Consider the following 27,765-nt stretch of genomic DNA (forward strand, 5'->3'; position numbering starts at 1 on the left):
GTTAAAATTCAGCATTTCTAAATAGATCTCAGGTAATGCTGATGCTGCTGGTCCCAGGACTACACTTGAGTACCAACGCAATACAGAATATTTAGTTAAATGCTCATTTTAGACAAGCATTTTCCAATATAATGAAGGGAAAGTTCCAACAAAGGAACTTTATTACTGATTATTGGATGTCCCAGTCATTGTGAATGCTTATTGATTGATGGACCACATCACCAAAGTGTCATACCACATAACCTCGGAGTAAAGAGCATTCATATTTGGGTTTACTCACTTATTGTTTAAGGCAACAACACCAACTGTGCTTCTAGGAGTTGACATACTGGCCACATAATTCCACTGATGTCCCTCAGGGTCCCATCTTTCTACAGTATTTAGATAACTCCATCCATCATGACCACCGACAGCATACATTGGTCCTTTAAGTGTGGCTACACCTAGAAGATAAAAATAACATGAAGTCTCACCACATATAATGGATTTTATTTTTTCATTTTGCAAACAACTGGATGCTTAAAAGTTGTTTTTGTTTCTTAAATGGTTTTGTGTATACATTATAATTTACTAATCTTGATATGAAACTAAACATGGTCTCCTAACCCTAGGAAATTTTCAGGTATAGTTATTGTTATTGTATCATACATAGTTATATACATAGTCACTGTATCAGGCAGGTTATCATTGTTGTAATACTGAAGTTAATGGAGGTAGTGGAACACACCATTTCTAGGGATGTAATAAAAAATGGAAGCTATTTTTTAGCACAATTTCAACATCATTTTTTTAAATATAAGAGATAGATGAGACATCTATACTGAATCTTAGGTAATTCTTAGATTATGCATAGGTTACATAACTTGTAGGTTAAAACCATGGTAAGTCTTTTTAAGCCCTGCTTTTTATTATAGTGATTAAAAAAATTACCATGTGATAACCAAATAAAGAGGGATTTTGAGGTTTAGTTAGAAATTTGTTTCTTGGGGTCCTTGGGTGACTCAGTCATTAAGTGTCTGCCTTCAGCTCAGGTCATGATCCTTGGGTCCTGGGATTGAGCCCTGCATTGGGCTCCCTGCTCCACAGGAAGCCTGCTTCTCCCTCTACCATTCCCCCTGCTTGTGTTCCCTCTCTCACTGTGTCTTTCTCTGTAAAAAAAAAAAAAATGTTACATTACATACAATGAATAATCCCTATCTAAATGCTTCTCTGGGAATTCACATAATTGGCCTTTCCCCCCACCTTCTTCACCATCTCAATTAGCATCTCAGTGGTATAACTTCATCATTTCTATCTTCTTAGTAATACCCATTAGATTTTAAAAACTTGCTATGAGTTATCTGTAGGATAGTTTTCTAAGTAATGACACAACTGAGCTGAAAAATTATATAGTTTATCATTTAACATAGACAACTTTTTAGGTAATTTGGGGAAAAGACAATACCAGTCCTGAACCTGACACTTTTTAGATGTGTAAATCAGTTTTTAAAAAACAAAATTAAATAAAAAAATCAATGGAAACAAAATTTTTCTTGGAATATCTACTAAATAAAAAAGGTTTCTTGTGTAATGCTTTCAGTTATACCATGGGAAGGATTATGTCTCTGAATTGTTAAAGGGATTAGCAATTGATTTAAGAAAATGCAAATATTTAAAATAAAGGGAAAATTTAACACTCAAAAAATTAAAAAAGCTATTATGCTTTTTAAACAAACTCTAAGATATTAAAAATGTATGTCACCTAAAGAAAGATGTACCCTGACAAACATTCAGGAGAATCAATGTTCCCAAATGTTTCAGAAGTTTCTACTTCATCTTTCTTAAAATTCTTGGAAATTTCTGGCTTAAGTATAATTTAGAGTTGCTCTCAATCAAAGCAGTTTTTTGTAAACATCCTTGACTTGGAGCATTCCAAGCCTTTTGCAGAAATACAGATTTGCCTTTTATGGGAAGGGACAAAGTTCATCAGATTAGAAACAACGTAATGTCTTTCATCATCAAATGCTTTTTGTTTTTTCTAAATTAAGGTTAGAAGAAAAATCCCTATTGTAGTTTTATGTTTTTCAATGATGTATTCTTTGCAAAACGTTTTATCCCTTTTAAAGTGGTACCTTTTTAAAATAAATTTGAAGGGAGGCAGAGTTAGCAAGTATGACATCTGAAACAAGAAAAAAAAAAATGTTTCACAAGCCTGTACAATTTGATTCAGCTTTTCAGCGTTTTGGAGATGTTTTGACTAAGGGTTTGGCTAAATTCCAATAATGTTCACTCATGATGAGCACTGGGTGATGTATGAAGTTGTTGAATTGCTATATTGTACACCTGAAACTTATATAATACTGTATGCTAATTATACTGGAATTAAAATAAAATAAAATCTTAGTAATGTGCAACAGTATTTAATTTTTAAAAAGATCTACTAATGATATATTTTTTAGAAACAATATAACATGAAGCTCTTACCTAAGCCATGCCTATGTGTTGACATGGGAGGCATCACAGTCCAGATTTTGCTAACTGGATTAAAGCATTCCACAGTATTCAAAGTTTTTAAACCATCTCTTCCTCCCACGACATAGAGCTTGTTATCAATAACTGCTACTCCAAACTGAAGCCTACGACCATTCATGGTTCCAATATGTAGCCAGCTGTTGGTTCTGAGGTCATATTTTTCAATTGTAGTGGTACCTTTTAAAGGGATATTAAACAATAGAAAAATTGCATGTATAAAAATATTAGTTGGCATCATCAATATTATATTTATGTACCTATAATTTGTAGCATAGAATCAGTGATAGCAGCTCAAATTAAAGTACCTAATGATTCCCTAACCTGGTTAATAAGGCAAAGGTAATATTTTGCTACTACCAGATCCAAATGGAAGAGTCAGAATACAACAGTTCATTTTAATATATATGGTTTGTGTACTTGTAATGGTTTTTTTGGTTATACTATGTTACTATTAGTACTGACACAGGTGTCAACATGATAATTTACAACAAAAAAATACTTTGGAATCTATTACCAATTCTTTACACATCCATTATTATTTTAATCACCCTTGGTCATTCAATATATGAATTTGTGTCCTTTTATTTTATTCAGTTGTGTGTGTGTGTGTTGATTTAAAATACAAGTGACTAAAGAAACAGAAATGAAAATTTCTTTTAAATGGGCCTTTTGTGTTGATTCACACAATTTTCCATGATGGTAAAATGAAGGATTATAATTAAAAATAGATTAAGATATTTATTATTATTTATTATATTTAGAATTTAATTCTGAGATATTGCTTACTTTATGTGTTAATAAAAGTTAATTTTCTACTCAACTACTAAAATGTTAATTTTACTACCATAGTATACTGTCACTACTGCCATAGTAAATTGCCAATACTTCATAATAAATTGATATATTTTGCATCCATGCTCATCAGTAATATTGGCCTGCAGTTTTCTTTCTTACTAGCATTTTTTATCTGGTTTTGGTATCAGGATAATGCTAGCCTCATACGATAAATCAGAAAGTTTTCCTTCCTTTTCTATTTTTTTAGAATAGTTTGAGAAGAGTAGGCATTAACTCTTCTTTAAATGTTTGGCAGAATTACCCCATGAAGGCATGCAGCCCTGGACTTCTGTTTACTGAAAGACATTTGATTACTGATTTAATTTCCACTGCTGGCTATTGGTCTATTCAAGTTTTCTGTTTCTTCCTATTTTGGTTTTTGTAGTTTATATGTTTCTAGGAACTTATCCATTTCTTCCAGGTTGTCCAATTTGTTGGCATGTAATTTTTCATAATGTTCTCTTATAGTTATCCTGTGGTGTTGACTGTTATTTCTCTTCTGTCATTTGTGATTTTATTTATTTGGTTCCTTTCTCTTTTGTTTTTGATAAGTCTGGCTAGAGGTTTATTAAATTTTTTTCAAAGAACTAGAGAACTAGGAACTAGTTCTTTGGAAAAAATAACAAAATTGATAAACCTCTAGTATACACATAGAGTGTACTTAAGACAGCTTGTGGCAGATTTAGGGAATTTTGTCACAAATGCACAGTACCAACCATAGGTAAAAGCAAAAAAAAAAAAAAAAAACATTTTTCAGTTGTTATTCTACTGGGCAATTTGTGGAGAAATATAATTCATTCGTTATGATGAAAATATATTTATATCTGAACTGTATCCATTGGCCAATTATAATGCTGTGGCATGAGATCATACCAAGTCAAAATTTAAACAAAGTATATTGTATCTATGGCTGCTTCTGAAAGTTTTTCTATGTATATTAGATTAGTGAAGACAGTGTTTATATCTTTTCCGTAATTTTAGATCTTTTCTGATGAATAGTGCACTGTAAATTTATGTTTCAAGAGTTAGGATTTTCACAATAAAAACTTGTGTATATAAAGATACTCATTATCCTTTCTCTTTAATCCCTCCATCTTTCACTGGTAAGATGGATTTTGCTAAAGGCTGATTTACAGATCAACAGTTGCTCTATTTACTACATTTACTATTTACATCGCTTAGAAGAATATCTTTTCTATACTAAATGTCTCTGAATGATCCTGTTAAAGTAGGAATACCTATAAAGAAACTCACATCAACTTTCACTCTATTAACCAGCCTATCTCTTCTGAATGTTTTCAGATCTTTCCACGTCCTCATCCTAATATTCCCAAGTCAGTCTTCCTATTCATTTCTTCCTATTTTAACTTTCTATTTCAAACTCTTTTCATTAGTGGAATTTACCAAAAAATGAATTCATATAGGAAATGAAGACTAGACTGCTCTACCTACTCAATTTATAGAGATATTAATAGTGAAGTAGTCAGGAAATTGTACAAGGCTACAATAATCAAGAATGTGCAGAAGGTTTACACTGAAATAATGTAGAAGTCTGTTTTATGCCAAGTTAATCTTTTTTCTGGGCATTAGATGAAATATAGAAGATTAATATAATCTCACATCTCTTATTTTTGTCTATGAACATATATAACTGTTAGTTCCATATCTTGAATTCTAAATATTTCTTCAGCCCATTTACCTCCCTCCACTATTGCTTTAACTAATTAAAATGTAAATCCCCTAACTGGCCTACAATGTCAGCTCTATATTTGATGGGAAAACTTAAATTAGATTTTTTTTTTTTTTTTACTGATGTCTCTCCTTAGGACTCATTTTATGATGTTTCTGTGTATACAGATCTTCTTCTCTAAAACATGGCAAATATAGTTTCTCAATTCATCTCTAAGCTCCTATTCAACCCTCATTTATGATCTGGTTAAGAGGAAACAAAACAAACCTAAAGTTGTCATCTTGTTGGGAACATGATAGTTCCTATACCTGTGAATATATCTGATTTAGCATCCTGAGTTGTTGGGTCACATCCTTATGAGGTTCAAATTGGAACAACTCCTAAATCAACATGAAGGGGCCCAAGGGTTCCCTTGGACTTAAACTGCCCACTGCAGATTTCCTCACAAGAGGCCCAGATAAAATTGACAGTGGGAAATAAATTAATTGAATTTTTATTGGACAAAGTGTAATATATATTTTTATTAAAGCTATTCAAGTTTGATGGGTTAATTAAAGTATACATGTCTTTTGGAGTTATCATCATCAAATATAATACAGATAACTAGCTTTTATTCTACCTGAATGTATTAGTTAAATTCTTGTTGTAACTATTCTGTCAACAAAAATTACTTAAAATAATGATTGATTTTATCTAATGAAGTTTACATGGGCAATTGTTAAAAATTAGGTTTAATAGGTAAAACAGAGTATAGATAAATTTTAAATAGTTTCCAAAATCTTTGGTAACCTGAAACTTTGAAGTTTTGCTAGGTTAAATAATAAATTGGGTTAAACTCATTGGATATCCAAGTCTTTACAAAATAAGATAAAATGTTAATGTTTTAACATTAATTACTAAATATAGGTTTATCTGGTTTTAGCTTCTTAATACAGAAAACTAAATATACTTTGGCTGCTAATATGCATGACTTATGCTTTATTAAAAAGTTCTATAAAAATCACACTTCTACAAAATATGAAATATATTCATAAATTTGCCAATCTAAAAAATTCTGGACTGATATACCGTTCACAACCTGTCACTACTTAGTTTTCACTGGAGAAAGGTTTTAAGAGTTAAAATTCGGAGACATGTATTTGAGACTGCTGGAAATGATAAGGAAAGCAAGTCTGTATATAGGAAAATAGGAGATATGTAAGAAAGGTATAAAGAATAAAAATACATTTTTATTGAGGAAAAAAAGGTAATTTTTCCACTGACAGAGTCAAGATCACGGAGAAGTAGCAGGCTGAGACTACATCAGGTAGCAGGACATCAGCTCAATAGCTTAATCTAAACATTGCAAACACCTACAAATCCAACGGGAGACCGAAGAGAAGAAGAACAGCAATTCTAGAAACAGAAAATCAACCACTTTCTGAAAGGTAGGACTGGCGGAGAAGTGGATATAAAACGACAGGAAGATAGATCGCAGGGGGAGGGGCCGGCTCCCGGCAAGCAGAGGAGCAACGGAGCACAAAATCAGGACTTTTAAAAGTCCTTTGGGTTTTCCACATATAGTATCATATCATCTGCGAAGAGTGATAGTTTGACTTCTTCTTTACCAATTTGGATGCCTTTAATTTATTTTTGTTGTCTGATTGCTGAGGCTAGGACTTCTAGTACTATGTTAAATAGCAGTGGTGATAATGGACATCCCTGCCGTGTTCCTGACCTTAGCGGAAAAGCTTTCAGTTTTTCTCCATTGAGAATGATATTTGCGGTGGGTTTTTCATAGATGGCTTTGATAATATTGAGGTATGTGCCCTCTATCCCTACACTTTGAAGAGTTTTGATCAGGAAGGGATGCTGTACTTTGTCAAATGCTTTTTCAGCATCTATTGAGAGTATCATATGGTTTGGGAATGCAAGCTGGTGCAACCACTCTGGAAAACAGCATGGAGGTTCCTCAAAATGTTGAAAATAGAACTACCCTATGACCCAGCAATTGCACTACTGGGTATTTACCCTAAAGATACAAACATAGTGATCCGAAGGGGCACGTGTACCCGAATGTTTATAGCAGCAATGTCTACAATAGCCAAACTATGGAAAGAACCTAGATGTCCATCAACAGATGAATGGATAAAGAAGAGGTGGTATATATACACAATGGAATACTATGCAGCCATCAAAAGAAATGAAATCTTGCCATTTGCGATGACGTGGATGGAACTAGAGGGTATCATGCTTAGTGAAATAAGTCAATCGGAGAAAGACAACTATCATATGACCTCCCTGATATGAGGACATGGAGAAGCAACATGGGGGGTTAGGGGGATAGGAGAAGAATAAATGAAACAAGATGGGATTGGGAGGGAGACAAACCATAAATGACTCTTAATCTCACAAAACAAACTGGGGGTTGCTGGGGGGAGGTGGGATTGGGAGAGGGGGAGGGGGCTATGGACATTGGGGAGGGGAGGCGAACCATAAGAGACTATGGACTCTGAAAAACAACCTGAGGGTTTTGAAGGGTCAGGGGTGGGAGGTTGGGGGAACAGGTGGTGGGTAATGGGGAGGGCACGTTTTGCATGTAGCACTGGGTGTTGTGCAAAAACAATGAATACTGTTACACTGAAAAAAATAAATAAAATGGAAAAAAAAAAAAGTCTGTTCCACTGAGGGACATTGCTCCAGAGGCTAAACCAGGGTGAAGCCCATGCGGGGTCAGCGTGGCCCCAGCTCCCGCAGGGTCACAGAAGGATCGGGGGTGCCGAAGTGTCACAGAGCTCGCAGGTGTTAGAACGGAGAAGCCGGCTACAGAGACAGAGACGAGGACTGAACTCTCAGCTCGGGATTACCTTGAACTTGTTGCGGGCTGGGTGTGCTCGGAGCGTGGCTAGAGGCTGGGGATACGGGAGTGATTGGGTGCTGTCCTCTGGGGGCACACTGAGGAGTGAGGCCCTGGGCTCTCGGCTCCTCCGGGCCGGAGACTAGGAGGCCACCATTTTCATTCCCATCCTCCAGAACTCTATAGAAAGCATTCAGGGAGCAGAAGCTCCCAAAAGCGAACCCGAGGGGATTACTTAGTCCGGCCCCTGGTAAGGGCGGTGCAATCCTGCCTCAGGCAAAGACACTTGAGAATCACTACAACAGGCCCCTCCCCAGAAGATCAACAAAATATCCAGCCAGGACGAAGTTCATCTATCAAGGAAAGCAGGTTCAATTCCTAACACAGCAGCGGGATTCCAGAGGAGAGAAAGCAAAGCAGGGAACTCCTGGCTTTCTCCCCATGATTCTTTAGTCTCGCTGTTAATTCAATTTTTTTTCTTTTTTCAGTTTTTTTTTCTTTTTTTTCTTCCGCTATATTTTTTAAAACTTTTACCCTTTTCTTTTTTAACGTTTTTTGACTAGTTTATCTAAATATATATATTTTTTCTTTCTTTTTTATATTTTTTCTTTATTTGTTTTATTTTTTGAATTTTTTTCTTTTTTTTTTCCTGAACCTCTTTTTATCCCCTTTCTCCCCCCCACAATTTGGGGTCTCTTCTGATTCGGTTACAGTGCATTTTTCTGGTGTCTTTGCCACCCATTTAGTATTTTATTTGATCCTTCATATACTCTTATCTGGACAAAATGACAAGGCAGAAAAAATCACCACAAACAAAAGAACAAGAGGCAGTACTGAAGGCTAGGGACCTAATCAACACAGACATTGGTAATATGTCAGATCAAGAGTTCAGAATGACGATTCTGAACGTTCTAGCCAGGCTCGAAAAAGGCATGGAAGATATTAGAGAAACCCTCTCTGGAGATATAAACGCCCTTTCTGGAGAAATTAAAGAACTAGAATCTAACCAAGTTGAAATAAAAAAAGCTATTAATGAGCTGCAATCAAAAATGGAGGCTCTCACTGCTAGGATCAATGAGGCAGAAGAAAGAATTAGTGATATAGAAGACCAAATGACAGAGAATAAAGAAGCCGAGCAAAAGAGGGACAAACAGCTACTGGACCACGAGGGGAGAATTCGAGAGATAAGTGACACCATAAGATGAAACAACATTAGAATAATTGGGATTCCAGAAGAAGAAGAAAGAGAGAGGGGAGCAGAAGGTCTATTTGAGAGAATTTCCCTAATATGGAAAAGGGAACAAGCATCAAAATCCAGGAGATGCAGAGAACCCCCCTCAAAGTCAACAAGAATAGGTCCACACCCCCTCACCTAATAGTAAAATTTACAAGTCTTAGTGACAAAGAGAAAATCCTGAAAGCAGCCCGGGAAAAGAAGTCTGTAACATACAATGGTAAAAATATTAGATTGGCAGCAGACTTATCCACAGAGACCTGGCAGGCCAGAAAGAGCTGGCATGATATATTCAGAGCACTCAACGAGAAAAACATGCAGCCAAGAATACTCTATCCAGCTAGGCTATCATTGAAAATAGAAGGAGAGGTAAAAAGCTTCCAGGACAAACAAAAACTGAAAGAATTTGCAAACCCCAAACCAGCTCTACAGTAAATATTGAAAGGGGTCCTCTAAGCAAAGAGAAAGCCTAAAAGTAGTAGATCAGAAAGGTACAGAGACAATATACAGTAACAGTCACATTACAGGCTAATAATGGCACTAAATTCATATCTCTCAATAGTTACCCTGAATGTTAATGGGCTAAATGCCCCAATCAAAAGACACAGGGCATCAGAATGGATAAAAAAACAAAACCCATCAGTATGTTGCCTACAAGAAACTCATTTTAGACGTGAAGACACCTCCAGATTTACAGTGAGGGGGTGGAAAACAATTTACCATGCTAATGGGCATCAGAAGAAAGCTGGGGTGGCAATCCTTATGTCAGATCAATTGGACTTTAAGCCAAAGACTATAATAAGAGATGAGGAAGGACACTATATCCTACTCAAAGGGTCTGTCCAACAAGTAGATCTAACAATTTTCAATATCTATGCCCCTAACGTGGGAGCAGCCAACTATATCAACCAATTAATAACAAAATCAAGGAAACACATCAATAATAATACAATAATAGTAGGGGATTTGAACTCTCCCCTCACTGAAATGGACAGATCATCCAAGCAAAAGATCAACAAGGAAATATAGGCCTTAAATGACACACTGGACCAGATGGACATCACAGATATACTCAGAACATTTCATCCCAAAGCAACAGAATACACATTCTTCTCTGGTGCACATGGAACTTTCTCCAGAATAGATCACATCCTGGATCACAAATCAGGTCTCAACCGGTATCAAAAGATTAGGATCATTCCCTGCATATTTTCAGACCACAATGCTCAGAAGCTAGAACTCAATCACAAGAGGAAAGCTGGAAAGAACCCAAATACATGGAGACTAAACAGCATCCTTCTAAGGAATGAATGGGTCAACCAGGAAATTAAAGAAGAATTGAAAAAATTCATGGAAACAAATGATAATGAAAACACAACATTTCAAAATCTGTGGGACACAGCAAAGACAGTCCTGAGAGGAAAATATATAGTGGTACAAGCCTTTCTCAAGAAACAAGAAAGGTCTCAAGTACACAACCTAACCCTACACCTGAAGGAGCTGGAGAAAGAACAAGAAAGAAACCTTAAACCCAGCAGGAGAAGAGAAATCATAAGGATCAGAGCCGAAATCAATGAAATAGAAACCAAAAAAACAACAGAAAAAATCAATGAAACTAGGAGCTGGTTCTTTGAAAGAATCAATAAGATTGATAAAACCCTGGCCAGACTCATCAAAAAGAAAAGAGAAAGGACCCAAATAAATAAAATCATGAATGAAAGAGGCGAGTCCACAACTAACACCAAAGAAATACAGACAATTATAAGAATATACTATGAGCAACTCTACGCCAACAAATTTGACAATCTGGAAGAAATGGATGCATTCCTAGAGACATATAAACTAACACAACTGCACCAGGAAGAAATAGAAAACCTGAACAGGCCCATAACAAGTAAGGAGATTGAAACAGTCATCAAAAATCTCCAAACAAACAAAAGCCCAGGGCCAGACAGCTTCCCAGGGGAATTCTACCAAACATTTAAAGAAGAACTAATTCCTATTCTCCTGAAACTGTTCCAAAAAATAGAAATGGAAGGAAAACTTTCAAACTCATTTTATGAGGCCGGCATCACCTTGATCCCAAAACCAGACAAGGATCCCACCAAAAAAGAGAACTACAGACAAATATCCTTGATGAACACAGATGCAAAAATTCTCACCAAAATACTAGCCAATAGGATTCAACAGTACATTAAAGGGATTATTCACCATGATCAAGTGGGATTTATTCCAGGGCTGCAGGGTTGAATCAACATCCACAAATCAATCAATGTGATAGAACACATTAATAAAAGAAATAACAAGAACCATATGATTCTCTCAATAGATGCTGAAAAAGCATTTGACAAAGTACAGCATCCCTTCCTGAGCAAAACTCTTCAAAGTGTAGGGATAGAGGGCACATACCTCAATATTATCAAAGCCATCTATGAAAAACCCACCGCAAATATCATTCTCAGTGGGGAAAAACTGAAAGCTTTTCCGCTAAGGTCAGGAACATGGCAGGGATGTCCATTATCACCACTGCTATTCAACATAGAAATAGAAGTCCTAGTCTCAGCAATCAGACAACAAAAAGAAATTAAAGGCATCCAAATCGGCAAAGAGGAAGTCAAACTATCACTCTTCGCAGATGATATGATACTATATGTGGAAAACCCAAAAGACTCCACTCCAAAACTGCTAGAACTCGTACAGGATTCAGTAAAGTGTCAGGATATAAAATCAATACACAGAAATCAGTTGCCTTTCTGTACACCAACAACAAGACAGAAGAAAGAGAAATTAAGGAGTCAATCCCATTTACAATTGCTCCCCAAACTATAAGATACCTAGGAATAAACCTAACCAAAGAGGCTAAGAATCTATATGCAGAAAACTATAAAGTACTCATGAAAGAAATTGAGGAAGACACAAGTAAATGGAAAAATGTTCCATGCTTCTGGATTGGAAGAATAAATATTGTGAAAATGTCTATGCTACCTAAAGCCATCTACACATTTAATGCAATCCCTATCAAAATACCATCCATTTTTTTTCAAAGAAATGGAACAAATAATCCTCAAATTTATATGGAACCAGAAAAGACCTCGAATAGCCAAAGAATATTGAAAAAGAAAGCCAACGTTTGTGGCATCACAATTCCGGACTTCAAGCTCTATTACAAAGCTGTCATCATCAAGACAGCATGATACTGGCACAAAAACAGACACATAGATCAATGGAACAGAATAGAGAGCCCAGAAATAGACCCTCAACTCTATGGTCAACTAATCTTCGACAAAGCAGGAAAGAATGTCCAATGGAAAAAGACAGCCTCTTCAATAAATGGTGCTGGGAAAATTGGACAGCCACATGCAGAAAATGAAATTGGAACACTTCCGTACATCACACACGAAAATAGACTCAAAATGGATGAAGGACCTCAACGTGAGAAAGGAATCCATCAAAATCCTTGAGGAGAACGCAGGCAGCAACCTCTTCGACCTAAGCCGCAGCAACATCTTCCTAGGAACATTGGCAAAGGCAAGGGAAGCAAGGACAAAAATGAACTATTGGGATTTCATCAAGATCAAAAGCTTTTGCACAGGAAAGGAAACAGTTCACAAAACCAAAAGACAACTGAGAGAATGGGAGAAGGTATTTGCAAATGACATATCAGATAAAGGGCTAGTATCCAAAATCTATAAAGAACTTAATAAACTCAACACCCAAAGAACAAACAATCCAATCAAGAAATGGGCAGAGGACATGAACAGACATTTCTGCAAAGAAGTCATCCAGATGGCCAACAGACACATGAAAAAGTGCTCAACATCACTGAGTATCAGGGAAATACAAATCAAAACCACAATGAGATATCACCTCACATCAGTCAGAATGGCTAAAATTAACAAGTCAGGAAATGACAGATGCTGGTGAGGATGCGGAGAAAGGGGAACCCTCCTACACTCTTGGTGGAATGCAAGCTGGTGCAACCACTCTGGAAAACAGCGTGGAGGTTCCTCAAAATGTTGAAAATAGAACTACCCTATGACCCAGCAATTGCACTACTGGGTATTTACCCTAAAGATACAAACATAGTGATCCGAAGGGGCACGTGTACCCGAATGTTTATAGCAGCAATATCTACAATAGCCAAACTATGGAAAGAACCTAGATGTCCATCAACAGATGAATGGATAAAGAAGGTGTGGTATATATACACAATGGAATACTATGCAGCCATCAAAATAAATGAAATCTTGCCATTTGCGATGACGTGGATGGAACTAGAGGGTATCATGCTTAGTGAAATAAGTCAATCGGAGAAACACAACTATCATATGATCTCCCTGATATGAGGACATGGAGATGCAACATGGGGGTTAGGGGGATAGGAGAAGAATAAATGAAACAAGATGGGATTGGGAGGGAGACAAACCATAAATGACTCTTAATCTCACAAAACAAACTGGCGGTTGCTGGGGGGAGGTGGGGTTGCTAGAGGGGGAGGGGGTTATGGACATTGGGTAGGTTATGTACTATGGTGAGTGCTGTGAAATGTGTAAACCTGGCGATTCACAGACCTGTACCCCTGGGGATAAAAATACATTATATGTTTATAAAAAAAATTGGAGGGGGAGACGAACCATAAGAGACTATGGACTCTGAAAAACAACCTGAGGGTTTTGAAGGGTCAGGGGTGGGAGGTTGGGGGAACAGGTGGTGGGTAATAGGGAGGGCACGTATTGCATGGATCACTGGCTGTTGTGCAAAAACAATGAATACTGTTTGGCTGAAAAAAATAAATATATTTAAAAATATTATACATAAAAAATGTAATTTTTCATAAAATGAGACTGGCTATATAGACATAAGAGTTATGACAAAATTTGAATTAAAGGGGTGCCTGGGTGGCTCAGTGGGTTAAAGCCTCTGCCGTCAGCTCAGGTCATGGTCCTAGGATCCTGGGATTGAGCCCCGCTCCGGGCCCTCTGCTCAGCAGGGGGCCTGCTTCCTCCTCTCTCTCTGCCTGCCTCTCTGCCTACTTGTGATCTCCATCTGTCAAATAAAATCTTAAAAAAATTTGAATTAAAAAAAGCAGTTGTAGAAAGTTTATGAAGGAGAATCTTTTGGGAAAAATATTTATGGTCAGGACTCACTAAAATTGGAAAAAATGAATTTTAAAAGTACCGTGATATAAGATTGGAATTTGGTTCCAATTGAAAATTGGCTTAAATTTGTTAAAAAGACAAATTTTTCTTTTATTGTTGGTCTACTCTTGATAAGAAATTATAAACAAAGTATTTTATCTTTATCTGCACAGAAAAACAAGGTTTCTATATTTGTTTCTATTAGGTCTTTGGTGACCAAATCTTCTCAATATTAAAGGAGTTAAGTTTTGCTAACAACCAGGTAACCCTTTGTTTTTGCCTTTGGGATCTATTATTGTCACCTTGGTTAAATAAATAATAAAATTTTAAATTTTATAGTGATCTATGATCTTATTTAGGCATATGGTTTAGAATCTTCTAAGCTTCTTAACAAAGTTCCTAAAAATTCAAATTCTAAATAAGTCTTTTTTGATTTATTAGGCTTGTATATTTGCTATGTTAAATTACATTGGAAGCATTGTCAAACAAAAAATGATTATTTTTGTTAGATTATATTATGTGGGTGAATACTGGGATGGTTCTAAGAGTTATGCAAAATTCTTAAAGTTTTAGTATGTCTTGACATAATGTCGTAATTCTAGTTATTATAATGTTGTGCATCAAAGAAATTACTGCATATCCTTGTCAACTACATTATATTAAACTCTTAACAGATTTTTAAACATGGCCATTTTTGAGTCTTTTGTCACTTGCAGTTACTCTGATGCTCTTATAAAATGCATTTCAGCTTCAAGGAGATTCATGAAAAGGACTTTTGACAGACGCAGGTCTGATACTTTTAAGATCATAAAACTAAACTAAGAATTTCCAGACCTAATGGAAAAACTGCATTCCAACAGAACAAGAATTAATAACATCGGGGCGCCTGGGTGGCTCCGTGGGTTAAAGCCTCTGCCTTCGGCTCAGGTCATGATCCCAGGGTCCTGGGATCGAGCCCCGCATCGGGCTCTCTACTCTGCGGGGAGCCTGCTTCCTCCTCTTTCTCTGCCTGCCTCTCTGCCTAGTTGTGATTTCTCTCTGTCAAATTAATAAAATATTTAAAAAAATTGCCAAAACAATGAACACTGTTATGCTGTAAATAGACCAATAAAAAAATAAAATTAAAAAAAAAGAATTAATAACATGGGACTATGTAATTTTAAAAGATGATTATATTTTTATAATTCTTATTTAAATCATTGATGTTTCTCTAACGTTTGCTCTTCCAAATTTAAGGAAACTTTTTCTCTTAAGACATCTATGACTTACAGAAATGTGATAAAAATATTATTTTGTGGGAAGACCCAGGTGACTCAGTTGGTTAAGTGTCTGCCTTCAGCTCAGGTCATAATCCCAAGGTCCTGGGATCCAGTCCAGCATTATGCTCCTTGCTCAGCGGGGAGCCTACTTTTCCCTCTGCCTACACCTCCCTCTGCTTGTGCTTTCTATCTCTCTCTTTCTCTCTGACAAATAAATAAATAAAATCTTTAAAAATGTTATTTTGTAAACACACTGAAGTATTTATTTTTCTCCCTACCTGATCCTTGAAGAATTTGGAAACTCTCAATGAGTTTGTTTCTGTGATGGCAATTATCATCATTTGCAAAAATTCAATGAAAATGGATACTCCTTATAACAAGAGACCATTAGAAACAGTGGTTATTTTACCAAGGCTTTAAGTGGAATGCCATATTTATGAAAGACATACATAGACTCAGATATAACCAGACAGCTTTAGGGAACTAAAGCTGAATGTATGGAGCTAATAAAGCCCCTTGAAAATGTTGGCCTAGCCCCTTGTTTACAGAGTTCCCATCAACCTTACCACGTGAGTAAGAAATGTCAGTTCTTGAAAGGTGCAGGAACCTCAAGATATTTCAGGTACTTCAGGAAGAGAAGAATTCACCCAAAGCTACAGGTATTGCAGGCAAGTCCGATGGAAAGTACTTGACCTGCCTTCCGGCCTTCAGAGGCTATTGAAAGTTTAATCTAAAATTCATTATAAAAACCCTGGCAAAGTAGGTTTAAAACAATCTCTATGGTCAATCACTATTCTTGCTGTACTGATATAAATAATTATGTAAAATTAATTAAATTTATTAAAACTAAACTTATCTTACAAAATATCAGTCTTAATTTAGCGATCTTTGACAAAATTGAGGGTGACTTTAAAGAAAAATATTATAGTTAAGTAACATAGCTTCAGGGATATTAGATTCTTGTCTTGATTGTCTTTGAGTGTTTGTTGTTTGCTTAGAAAACTTGGCTGGATCTAATTCTTCTGGTTTCCTCCAATACATGACTATGACTCTCCTAAATCAACTCAGAAAGAATTAATACCCACCATTTGCATCAACGTGGGTGGAACTGGAGGAGATTATGCTAAGTGAAATAAGTCAAACATAGAAAAACAAATATCATATGGTGTCAATTATATGTAGAACATAAGGAATAACATGGAGGACATTAGGAGAAGGAAGGGAAAAATGAAGAGGGGGAAATCAGAGGGGGAGATGAACCATGAGAAACTATGCACTCCGGGAAACAACTGAGGGTTTTAGAAGGGAGGGGTTGGGGGTATGGGTGAGCCTGGTGATGGATATTAAGGAAGGCATGGATTTAATGGAGCGCAGGGTGTTATATTCAAACAATGAATCATGGAACTCTACATCAAAAATTAATGATGTACTGTATGGTGACTATAAATAAATAACAAAACTGTCCTTTTATCCTGAAGCTTTCCAAATTGAAGCTAGACAACTCAAGAGAAAGTTCAGAGAAATTGCCAAAATAGCTCATATATAAACAATCTTCATGCCTGTTGCTCTATGAGCCACTCAAAAGAGTCACTGGAGACATTTAAACTATAAATCATAAAAATCCATCAGACTGCCAGTTCCTACTTCCACTTCAACTGAGAATGCTTTGAGTCTGGCATCTAAAAATCTTCTCTTTGGGAACATTTGGACCTCAGATAGTGGGTTTATAATTTACTCCAAACATAAACTATTTTGTTTGTTTGTTTGTTTCCATTGACACTGGGAAGGGTATGTGTTGTGATGAGCACTGTGTATGGTGTAAGACTGATAAATCACAGACCTACACCCCTGAAACAAATAATACATTATATGTTAATAATAATAAAGAAAGAAAGTACACCAAACTCAGTAATAAAATATATTATATAGCTTACATACATTTGTATTGCTATGCTTTCAATGTATAGTGCTATTAAAACTACTCAGATAAAATACATCTGAAGGTAGAAAAAAATAAATACCTCTTATTAATTACCTTATTGCTTGCTGAACAAAGTGGAATCTATATAATAACTAACACCACTTGCTGTACCTATATTAACTCATCTTTGGAAGTAAAAACCCAGAGAGACAAAATCAGGTAGCAACCCACATGGCTGCACAGGCCCTTGCCCACAAGATCCCATTTTTCCAGGGTGGCTAGGACTGGATTACTGATCTATTCTTTTTGATAATGATCCATTCTCTTGGTATCAGGTCAATTTTAGAGGGAATGATAAAATTGAGCTTAACTATACTGTTATTATTCCTTAGGTTATACTTGGGGAGAAAGTTAATGAGGCCAATCAGTGCCAAAGAATGTAGTAAAATGAGATAAGAAACTACCTCTGATACCCTCGCCATGAGAACAAGGGACCAAAAGCTATGTCCTGTACCATGTCAAATATTTCCATTCCAAAGCCCATAGTCTGCCCTAATTCAGCTTGAAGCAGTTACAGAGATGGACCTGTATGTACTTTCCACAGAAATGGAATGTAGGATTGACAATGGGGATTTGTAACAGCACTCCAACTGGTATAAGGGTTAACTTACTTCAAGCTTACACACTAGTTTGTTGATCTAAGCCCCTTGGTTTACAATAGAATTAACTTACTTTCCTTGAGATTTTGCAGACCATTGGCCTTAGAGAATGAAAGACCGGACAATCCCAAAAGACAAGGCCTGACCACATTTGAGAACAGCTGCCACTGATTTCAGCAAGTCTGTTCAAGTTCATGGTGACATATGATTAACTGTCTGAGCACCACATTCTGCACATAGCCCCTACAATTTCCCAAATCTTCTCCTTTAAAAACCCTCTGATTTCTTCTATACTGGGTAAATGGTCTTTGAGACATTAGTCCACCATCTTCCCAAGTTGCTGACTTTCTGAATAAAGTAAAATTTCTTTTCCCACCATTACTTGTCTCTTGAGTATTGATTTTCACATGGCAAGCAGCTGAACCCCAGTTTGGAACCAGTTTTCCATCATGTAACATCAGCATTTCAAGATTCTTTGGAGCTTGACAGGCCCCTCTTCTGTTGAAAAATACATATGCATTTTTAATATATATATAAATTTTCTAAAACCTTCTATTTATGATAAACCTTAAGTAAGTTTACCCTGAAAACATCTTATATTATAAAGTAAATTCTCAAATTTAAAAATTGTTGCCATAAAATAAAAATAGCTGTTAAGAGCTTAGCTAACACTAATTAAATGATTATATCCCATAAGGTAAGAAAAAAATGCAAAATTACATAAGGTGTGCTATTTATTAAAAGTAGCTTTAGATGCACAAAATTAAATATGGATTTAATGCCACTTTCATAATTTGAGGAGTGTTGAGAATATCCTTTTTTTGAATGATAGCTTCTAAATTAATCATTTCTGTTACCTTTCACAGCATCCATGCCTCCCACAGCATAAAGTGCCCCCACAGTTGATTTTCTAGGCTTTGTCCGAGGGCTTTGCATCATAGGTCTTCTCTCAGGTAAGAGATGGTACTTCATAGCTTCCATTAGGAGCTTCTGACACTCAAGATTACCAGTAAACATGGAGCTATTTTCAAGATCCACCAGTAACTGAAAAGTAATGATGTGTGGTATATGAAGTAAATAACCCAGCATGAAAAATAACATTTTTTTGCTTATATAACTTTGGAGAAAACTTGAGCTAATTCTGATGTAAAAGTGTTAGTATTTTAAGTTACTTAGTAACATATTTTTATGTTCACTTAAGATTTAAAATGATTAAAGATCTCATAGTAGTACCTACTGATCTGTTCAGATTTATTTGACATATTGAACATCTTTTGAATAGATATACATGTACTATCAAGAAGTGAAAGCAAAAAGACACTTATAAAATGGGTTATTGAAAGCAGTCTAAGAGACTAGCTATGTCTACCCAAAACAAGCGTCTTGCAGTCTACTGCATGTAGCTAAATAAGCAACCACTTCATTGATGGATTTAGAGAAGTTGGTACAAACATGTCCAGTTAAAATAAAGTAATATCACCCATAAAGAACTGCATCTTTATTATCAAATCACTTCTGTAAAATATTCTGAAAGTAGATGCTTTTTATTTATACATATATATGTGTATATCAGTAAAGCATATGTGTTGGTAGGTAGTCAAAACATCAGCAATAGTAGGTATCAATTCTTTCTAACCATCACTGCCTGGAAGACACAAGACCCTCATTAAATTGGATAAAAGCTAAGTAAAATATTTTTGCTGAGGTGAGCTGAGGATATGTGAAGAACTTGTTTCAGAATTTTACCAAGAGTCATTTATATTGGTTCACTGGAGTTTTGGGTCTACAGTATCACAGGACATTGAGAGGAATTGCAGTTTGGAGTAGAAATTCTAATTACACCCCATAAAACTTCCCTGAAGTTTTCCATTCTGCAGTACTTAACCCCAGCTTAGTTCTCATCCTACCTGTAATCACTTATAGATCACTATTTTGACTTGGCTGGTGAGACCTCTGGTATTTTCTTAATGCACATGCTGCTGAAAATAAGTTTGAAAACTGGACTATGTAACTTTTCCCCAAAATATTCTTCAGGGATTTACCACCATTATTTTCATATATTTCATTTCTAGAATTTTTTAAAAGTAACTATTAAAATTGTTTTAGAAATTCTATAATCTGTATGATATTACCCACTACTACCATCATTAGGGAAAGTTCACAACAGTCCATATTTTAGGCATAAGGCATACTCAGGGGTGGAAAGCCAAAGATCACTGGTTGTGTGTTTGGGCTAAAAATTTCTCTTTATTCCAATAAAGTAAGACAAGTCCAAACTAAGCAGTTTAATAAACAAACATATAGACAAAACAGTATAAAGTTAAGAACCTCCAATCCATTATACCAATGCATCTCAACTTTTTTCATATCTAAGAATCCTCTGGTAAACTTATTAAGACACGGATTCCTTGGTCTCACTCCCATAAATTGTTTCAGTAGGTCTATGGTGAGGGCTTGGGAAACTGGGTTTCTAATAACATCTCAGGAAATGCTATGTTGCTAGCTCAGGGCTATTTTGAGTAACACTGTCTTAGAGAATCTAATAAATCATATAGACCCTTTCAAGAGAACAACACATATAAGAATACCACATGTGCACACATACACACAAACATAAAATTTCCAAAGATTCTGAACCTTGGGTCTAAAATTACATGTATACTTTAATGTCTCCATTTTAGTGTTACTCTCACCTTTCCTTGTATAAGTTTGCTATACCCAAGAAGGCAATGTTCTTTCATTACACATGGATAAATTCTAAGAGTAAATATGTAGCTCCATGGATTTAATTAACAGATAAAAGTTTTTAAAAAGTAGAGAAATCATCAGTAAATTAATATTCTATTTTTTCAATATTAACATCTGATTAGTAATTTGTTGAAACTTGACTATTTTTAGTGTTAACGAAACTACTGATCCACTAGATCTAGGTGAAACTCCTCCTTCCAATATGGATGAATAACCAGCTTGCCTAGAAGGTGGGCAGAAAAAGAAAAAAAAAGCCTAGTCATTTTCTCAGCTTCTTACAAGTGCTCTTTGGTGAAGAAGAAATTGAAACTAAAGAATATGTTTTAGAGATTATCTGTAGATTTTTTTAGGGATGATCTATAGCTTTTTAAAAATTTCTCTCTGCATCATAAATAGTGTTAAGTGAAGGCTGGATAAGTCCTTCTGTGAGACAAGTAACATACACTCCAGTTAACAGAAATCCTCTGAATAAAATAAAATTAGACACACAAAAAAAGACCACAATGTCTTGTGGTACTTTAGAACTATGTGTTACCTGGGTAAATTTCCATACCTGTGGTGGAAGTAATGGTAGTCTGATATAAGAAAGCAACATTGCTAGGTCTCGTTGCCTAGCCTGCACATCATATCCCACCCACTGCATTAAAGCGTGGAAAATTGTTTCTTCATCAGGGACATTAATGTCATCACTGCACAGAAGTTTTGAAATTTCATTAGCTGGAAGCAGGAGGAATTCTTGGTTCTTTATTACTTCAATGAAGTGTTCCTAGAAAAGAAAGGTCTTCTACTGAAACTTTGTACTTTAGAAATGTCTTAACAAAATAAGCATAAGAAAAGCACTTTGTTAAAGTTCAGAAAAGACAGTAAGGACAGATACATGCATTTATAACAAATAGGTGCCATTACTATCTGTGACAGAGGACATGGGGAGTCTTCTGAAGCTGAGGAGCCAAATGTTACAACTGAGAACACAAGTAAAGGGTTTTATTTATTTATTTAACACAAGTAAAGGGCTTAAGTATTTCATAGGCCACATGGATAGTGTGAGTTGGTACAAATGTTTTTCTTTCCTAGCTATTGTAGGTGGCAGCAGCTTATGATTCCAGAAGTGACTGATGTTGAGTTGGTCTTTAGCCAAAAACCTTAGGAGGAAGGGTAGAAATGTTCAAGGTGGAGTCTCCTTGAAGACATGGGAGAAGTAGCTCCAGCTGTGCATTTGAGGGGGCAACATACTGAATTCCTTTGAGTTAGGAAAAACAGATTGATGAAAAACTCTTTTCTCTTATGGAAAAGCATGGTCTAATAAACAACCAAGGCACAGGTGTATTTTACAATGAATAATACACAGATTTAGGACAATCTAAAAGGGACTCTTATGGAGTTTTTTGGGGGGAGGGGGGAATGGTTTAGTCTTGTAATTTTTGTATATTATTCCTTAATTCTTTCTTCTTTCACAATGTTATATTCTATCAAGTATCAAATTTCAGGCTGCTGGGTTTCAAATTTTTTCATCAAAACATCACTATGGAAAAATGGCGGAGAAGTAGCAAGCTGAGACTACATCAGGTAGCAGGAGATCAGCTAGATAGCTTATCTAAACATTGCAAACACCTACAAATCCAACGGGAGAGCTAAGAGAAGAAGAACAGCAATTCTAGAAACAGAAAATCAACCACTTTCTGAAAGGTAGGACTGGCGGAGAAGTGAATCTAAAACGACGGGAAGATAGATCGCGGGGGGAGGGGCCGGCTCCCGGCAAGTGGCAGAGCAACAGAGCACAAAATCAGGACATTTAAAAGTCTGTTCCACTGAGGGACATTGCTCCAGAGGCTAAACCGGGGTGAAGCCCACACGGGGTCAGCGTGGCCCCAGGTCCCGCAGGGTAACAGAAGGATCAGGGGTGTCAGAGTGTCACAGAGCTCACAGGTATTAGAACAGGGAAGCCAGCTACAGAGATGGAGCCGAGGACTGAGCTCTCAGCTCGGGGTTACCTTGAACCGGTCACAGGCTGGTTGAGCTCGGAGCGCGCCTGGAGGCTGGGGATACGGGAGTGATTGGGCACTGTTCTCTGGGGGTGCACTGAGGAGTGGGGCCCTGGACTCTCGGCTCCTCTGGGCCAGAGATGGGGAGGCCGCCATTTTCATTCCCGTCCTCCAGAACTCTACAGAAAGCGTTCAGGGAACAGAAGCTCCCAAAAGCGAACCCGAGGGGATTACTTAGTCCGGCCCCCGGTAAGGGCGGTGCAATTCGACCTGGGGCAAAGACACTTGAGAGTCACTACAACAGGCCCCTCTCCCAGAAGATCAACAAAAAATCCAGCCAGGACAAAAATCATCTACCAAGGAAAGCAGGTTCAATACCTAGGACAGCAGAAGAATTCCAGAGGAGGAGAAAGCAAAGCACAGAACTCATGGCTTTCTCCACATGATTCTTTAGTCTTACGGTTAATTTAATTTCTTTTTTTAATTTTTTTTCTTTCTTTTTTCTTCTTCTGCTAAATTTTTAAAAAATTTTACCCTCTTTTTTAACGTTTTTTAACTAGTTTATCTGACATATCTATATCTATATCTATATTTATATCTATCTATCTATCTATCTATATATATATATTTCTTTTTTATATTTTTTCTTTATTTTCTATTTTAAATTTTTTTTCTTTTTTTTCTGAACCTCTTTTTATCCCCATTCAAACCCCAATATTTGGGGTCTCTTCTGATTTGGTTAAAGCGCATTTTTCTGGGGTATTTGCCACCCTTTTAGTATTTTATTTGCTCCTTCATATACTCTTATCTGGACAAAATGACAAGGCGGAAAAATTCACCTCAAAAAAATAAATAAATAAGAAGAGGCAGTACTGAAGGCTAGGGACCTAATCAACACAGACATTGGTAATATGTCAGATCAAGAGTTCAGAATGACGATTCTGAACGTTCTAGCCGGGCTTGAAAAAGGCATGGAAGATATTAGAGAAACCCTCTCTGGAGATATAAACGCCCTTTCTGGAGAAATTAAAGAACTAGAATCTAACCAAGTTGAAATAAAAAAGCTATTAATGAGGTGCAATCAAAAATGGAGGCTCTCACTGCTAGGATCAATGAGGCAGAAGAAAGAATTAGTGATATAGAAGACCAAATGACAGAGAATAAAGAAGCCTAACAAAAGAGGGACAAACAGCTACTGGACCACGAGGGGAGAATTCGAGAGATAAGTGACAGCATAAGACGAAACAACATTAAAATAATTGGGATTCCAGAAGAAGAAGAAAGAGAGAGGGGAGCAGAAGGCCTACTGGAGAGAATTATTGGAGAAAATTTCCCTAATATGGCAAAGGGAACAAGCATCAAAATCCAGGAGGTGCAGAGAACCCTCCTCAAAATCAACAAGAATAGGTCCACACCCCGTCACCTAATAGTAAAATTTACAAGTCTTAGTGACAAAGAGAAAATCCTGAAAGCAGCCCGGGAAAAGAAGTCTGTAACATACAATGGTAAAAATATTAGATTGGCAGCAGACTTATCCACAGAGACCTGGCAGGCCAGAAAGAGCTGGCATGATATATTCAGAGCACTAAACAAGAAAAAAACATGCAGCCAAGAACACTCTATCCAGCTAGGCTATCATTGAAAATAGAAGGAGAGATTAAAAGCTTCCAGGACAAACAAAAACTGAAAGAATTTGCAAACACCAAACCAGCTCTACAGGAAATATTGAAAGGGGTCCTCAAGCAAAGAGAGAGCCTAAAAGTAGTAGATCAGAAAGGTACAGAGACAATATACAGGAACAGTCACCTTACAGGCTAATAATGGCACTAAATTCATATCTCTCAATAGTTACCCTGAATGTTAATGGGCTAAATGCCCCAATCAAAAGACACAGGATATCAGAATGGATAAAAAAACAAAACCCATCTATATGTTGCCTACAAGAAACTCATTTTAGATGAGAAGACACCTCCAGATTTACAGTGAGGGGGTGGAAAACAATGTACCATGCTAATGGGCATCAGAAGAAAGCTGGCGTGGCAATCCTTATATCAGATCAATTAGATTTTAAGCCAAAGACTGTAATAAGAGCTGAGGAAGGACACTATATCCTACTCAAAGGGTCTGTCCAACAAGAAGATCCAACAATTTTAAATATCTATGCCCCTAATATGGGAGCAGACAACTATATAAACCAATTAACAATAAAATCAAAGAAACACGTAAATAATAATACAGTAACAGTAGGGGACTTTAAAACTCCCCTCACTGAAATGGACAGATCATCCAAGCAAAAATCAACAAGGAAATAAAGGCCTTAAATGACACACTGGACTAGGTGGACATCACAGATATATTCAGAACATTTCATCCCAAAGCAACAGAATACACATTCTTCTCTGGTGCACATGGAACCTTCTCCAGAATAGATCACATCCTGGGTCCTAAATCAGGTCACAACCCCTATGAAAAGATTGGGATCATTCCCTGCATATTTTCAGACCACAATGCTCTGAAGCTAGAACTCAATCACAAGAGGAATGCTGGAAAGAAACCAATTACATGGAGACTAAACAGCATCCTTCTGAAGAATGAATGGGTCAACCAGGAAATTAAAGAAGAATTGAAAAAATTCATGGAAACAAATGATAATGAAAACACAATGGTTCAAAATCTGTGGGACACAACAAAGGCAGTCCTGAGAGGAAAATATATACGGGTACAAGCCTTTCTCAAGAAACAAGAAAGGTCTCAAGTACACAAACTAACCCTACACCTAAAGGAGCTGGAGAAAGAACAAGAAAGAAACCCTAAACCCAGCAGGAGAAGAGAAATCATAAAGATCAGAGCAGAAATCAATGAAATAGAAACCAAAAAAAGCAATAGAAGAAATCAACGAAACTAGGAGCTGGTTCTTTGAAAGAATCAATAAGATTGATAAACCCCTGGCCAGACTTATCAAAAGAAAAGAGAAAGGACCCAAATTAATAAAATCATGAATGAAAGAGAAGAGATCACAACTAACACCAAAGAAATAGAGACAATCGTAGGAACATACAATGAACAACTCTACGCCAAATAAATTTGACAATCTGGAAGAAACTTAAACTACCACAACTGAACCAGGAAGAAATAGAAAACCTGAAGAGGCCCATAACCAGTAAGGAGATTGGAACAGTCATCAAAAATCTCTAAGCAAACAAAAGCCCAGGGCCAGATGGCTTCCCAGGAGAATTCTACCAAACATTAAAAGAAGAATTAATTCCTATTCTCCTGAAACTGTTCCAAAAAATAGAAATGGAAGGAAAACTTTCAAACTCATTTTATGAGGCCAGCATCACCTTGATCCCAAAAGCAGACAAGGATCCCATCAAAAAAGAGAACTACAGACCAATGTCCTTGATGAACACAGATGCAAAAATTCTCACCAAAATACTAGACAATAGGATTCAATAGTACATTAAAAGGATTATTCACCACGATCAAGTGGGATTTATTCCAGAGCTGCAAGTTTGGTCAACATCCGCAAATCAATCAATGTGATACAACACATTAATAAAAGCAAGAACAAGAACCATATGATACTCTCAATAGATGCTGAAAAAAGCTTTTGAAAAAGTACAGCATCCCTTCCTGATCAAAACTCTTCAAAGTGTAGGGATAGAGGGCACATACCTCAATATTATCAAAGCCATCTATGAAAAACCCACCACAAATATCATTCTCAGTGGAGAAAAACTGAAAGCTTTTCCGTTAAGGTCAGGAACACGGCAGGGAAGTTCATTATCACCACTGCTATTCAACATAGAAATAGAAGTCCTAGTGTCAGCAATCAGACAACAAAAAGAAATTAAAGGCATCCAAATCAGCAAAGAAGAAGTCAAACTCTCACTCTTTGCAGATGATAGGATATTATATGTGGAAATCCCAAAAGACTCCACTCCAAAACTGCTAGAACTCGTACAGGATTCAGTAAAGTGTCAGGATATAAAATCAATACACAGAAATCAGTTGCATTTCTGTACACCAACAACAAAACAGAAGAAAGAGAAATTAAGGAGTTAATCCCATTTACAATTGCACCCAAAACTATATGAACCGAGGAATAAACCTAACCAAAGAGGCTAAGAATCTATATGCAGAAAACTATAAAGTACTCATGAAAAAATTGAGGAAGATACAAAGAAATGGAAAAATGTTCCATGCTCCTGGATTGGCAGAATAAATATTGTGAAAATGTCTATGCTACCTAAAGCAATCTCACAGTTAATGCAATCCCTATCAAAATACCATCCATTTTTTTTCAAAGAAATGGAACAAATAATCCTAAAATTTATATGGAACCAGAAAAGACCTCAAATAGCCAAAGGAATATTGAAAAAGAAAGCCAACGTTTGTGGCATCACAATTCCGGACTTCAAGCTCTATTACAAAGCTGTCATCATCAAGACAGCATGGTACTGGCACAAAAACAGACACATAGATCAACGGAACAGAATAGAGAGCCCAGAAATAGACCCTGAACTCTATGGTCAACTAATATTCAACAAAGCAGGAAAGAATGTCCAATGGAAAAAGACAGCCTCTTCAATAAATGGTGCTTGGAAAATTGGACAGCCCCATGCAGAAAAATGAAATTGGACCATTTCCTTACACCACACAGGAAAATAGGCTCAAAATGGATGAAGGACCTCAATGTGAGAAAGGAATCCATCAACATCTTTCAGGAGAACACAGGCAGGAACCTCTTCGACCTCAGCCACAGGAACAACTTCCTAGGAACATTGGCAAAGGCAAGGGAAGCAAGGGCAAAAATGAACTATTGGGATTTCATCAAGATCAAAAGCTTTTGCACAGGAAAGGAAACAGTTCACAAAACCAAAAGACAACTGAGAGAATGGGAGAAGATATTGGCAAATGACATATCAGATAAAGGGCTAGTGTCCAAAATCT

General features: G+C 36.5%; 1 protein-coding gene across 1 annotated transcript in view; it reads right to left on the minus strand.

Moving 5' to 3' along the window:
• Positions 1–276: 276 nt before the first annotated feature.
• Positions 277–27,765, minus strand: part of LOC123934687 (kelch-like protein 4) — a 109,183-nt gene continuing 81,694 nt past the window's right edge. The window contains exons 5-8 of the mRNA XM_045994793.1: positions 21,384–21,596; positions 18,940–19,126; positions 2,464–2,688; positions 277–443 (exon numbers count right to left, since the gene is read on the minus strand). Of these exons, the coding sequence (XP_045850749.1) occupies positions 277–443; positions 2,464–2,688; positions 18,940–19,126; positions 21,384–21,596 (792 nt within the window). The remainder of the gene's footprint in view (positions 444–2,463; positions 2,689–18,939; positions 19,127–21,383; positions 21,597–27,765) is intronic.

This window comes from Meles meles, chromosome X (assembly GCF_922984935.1).
Source record: "Meles meles chromosome X, mMelMel3.1 paternal haplotype, whole genome shotgun sequence".
In the NCBI taxonomy this organism is placed as follows: Eukaryota; Metazoa; Chordata; class Mammalia; order Carnivora; family Mustelidae; genus Meles; species Meles meles.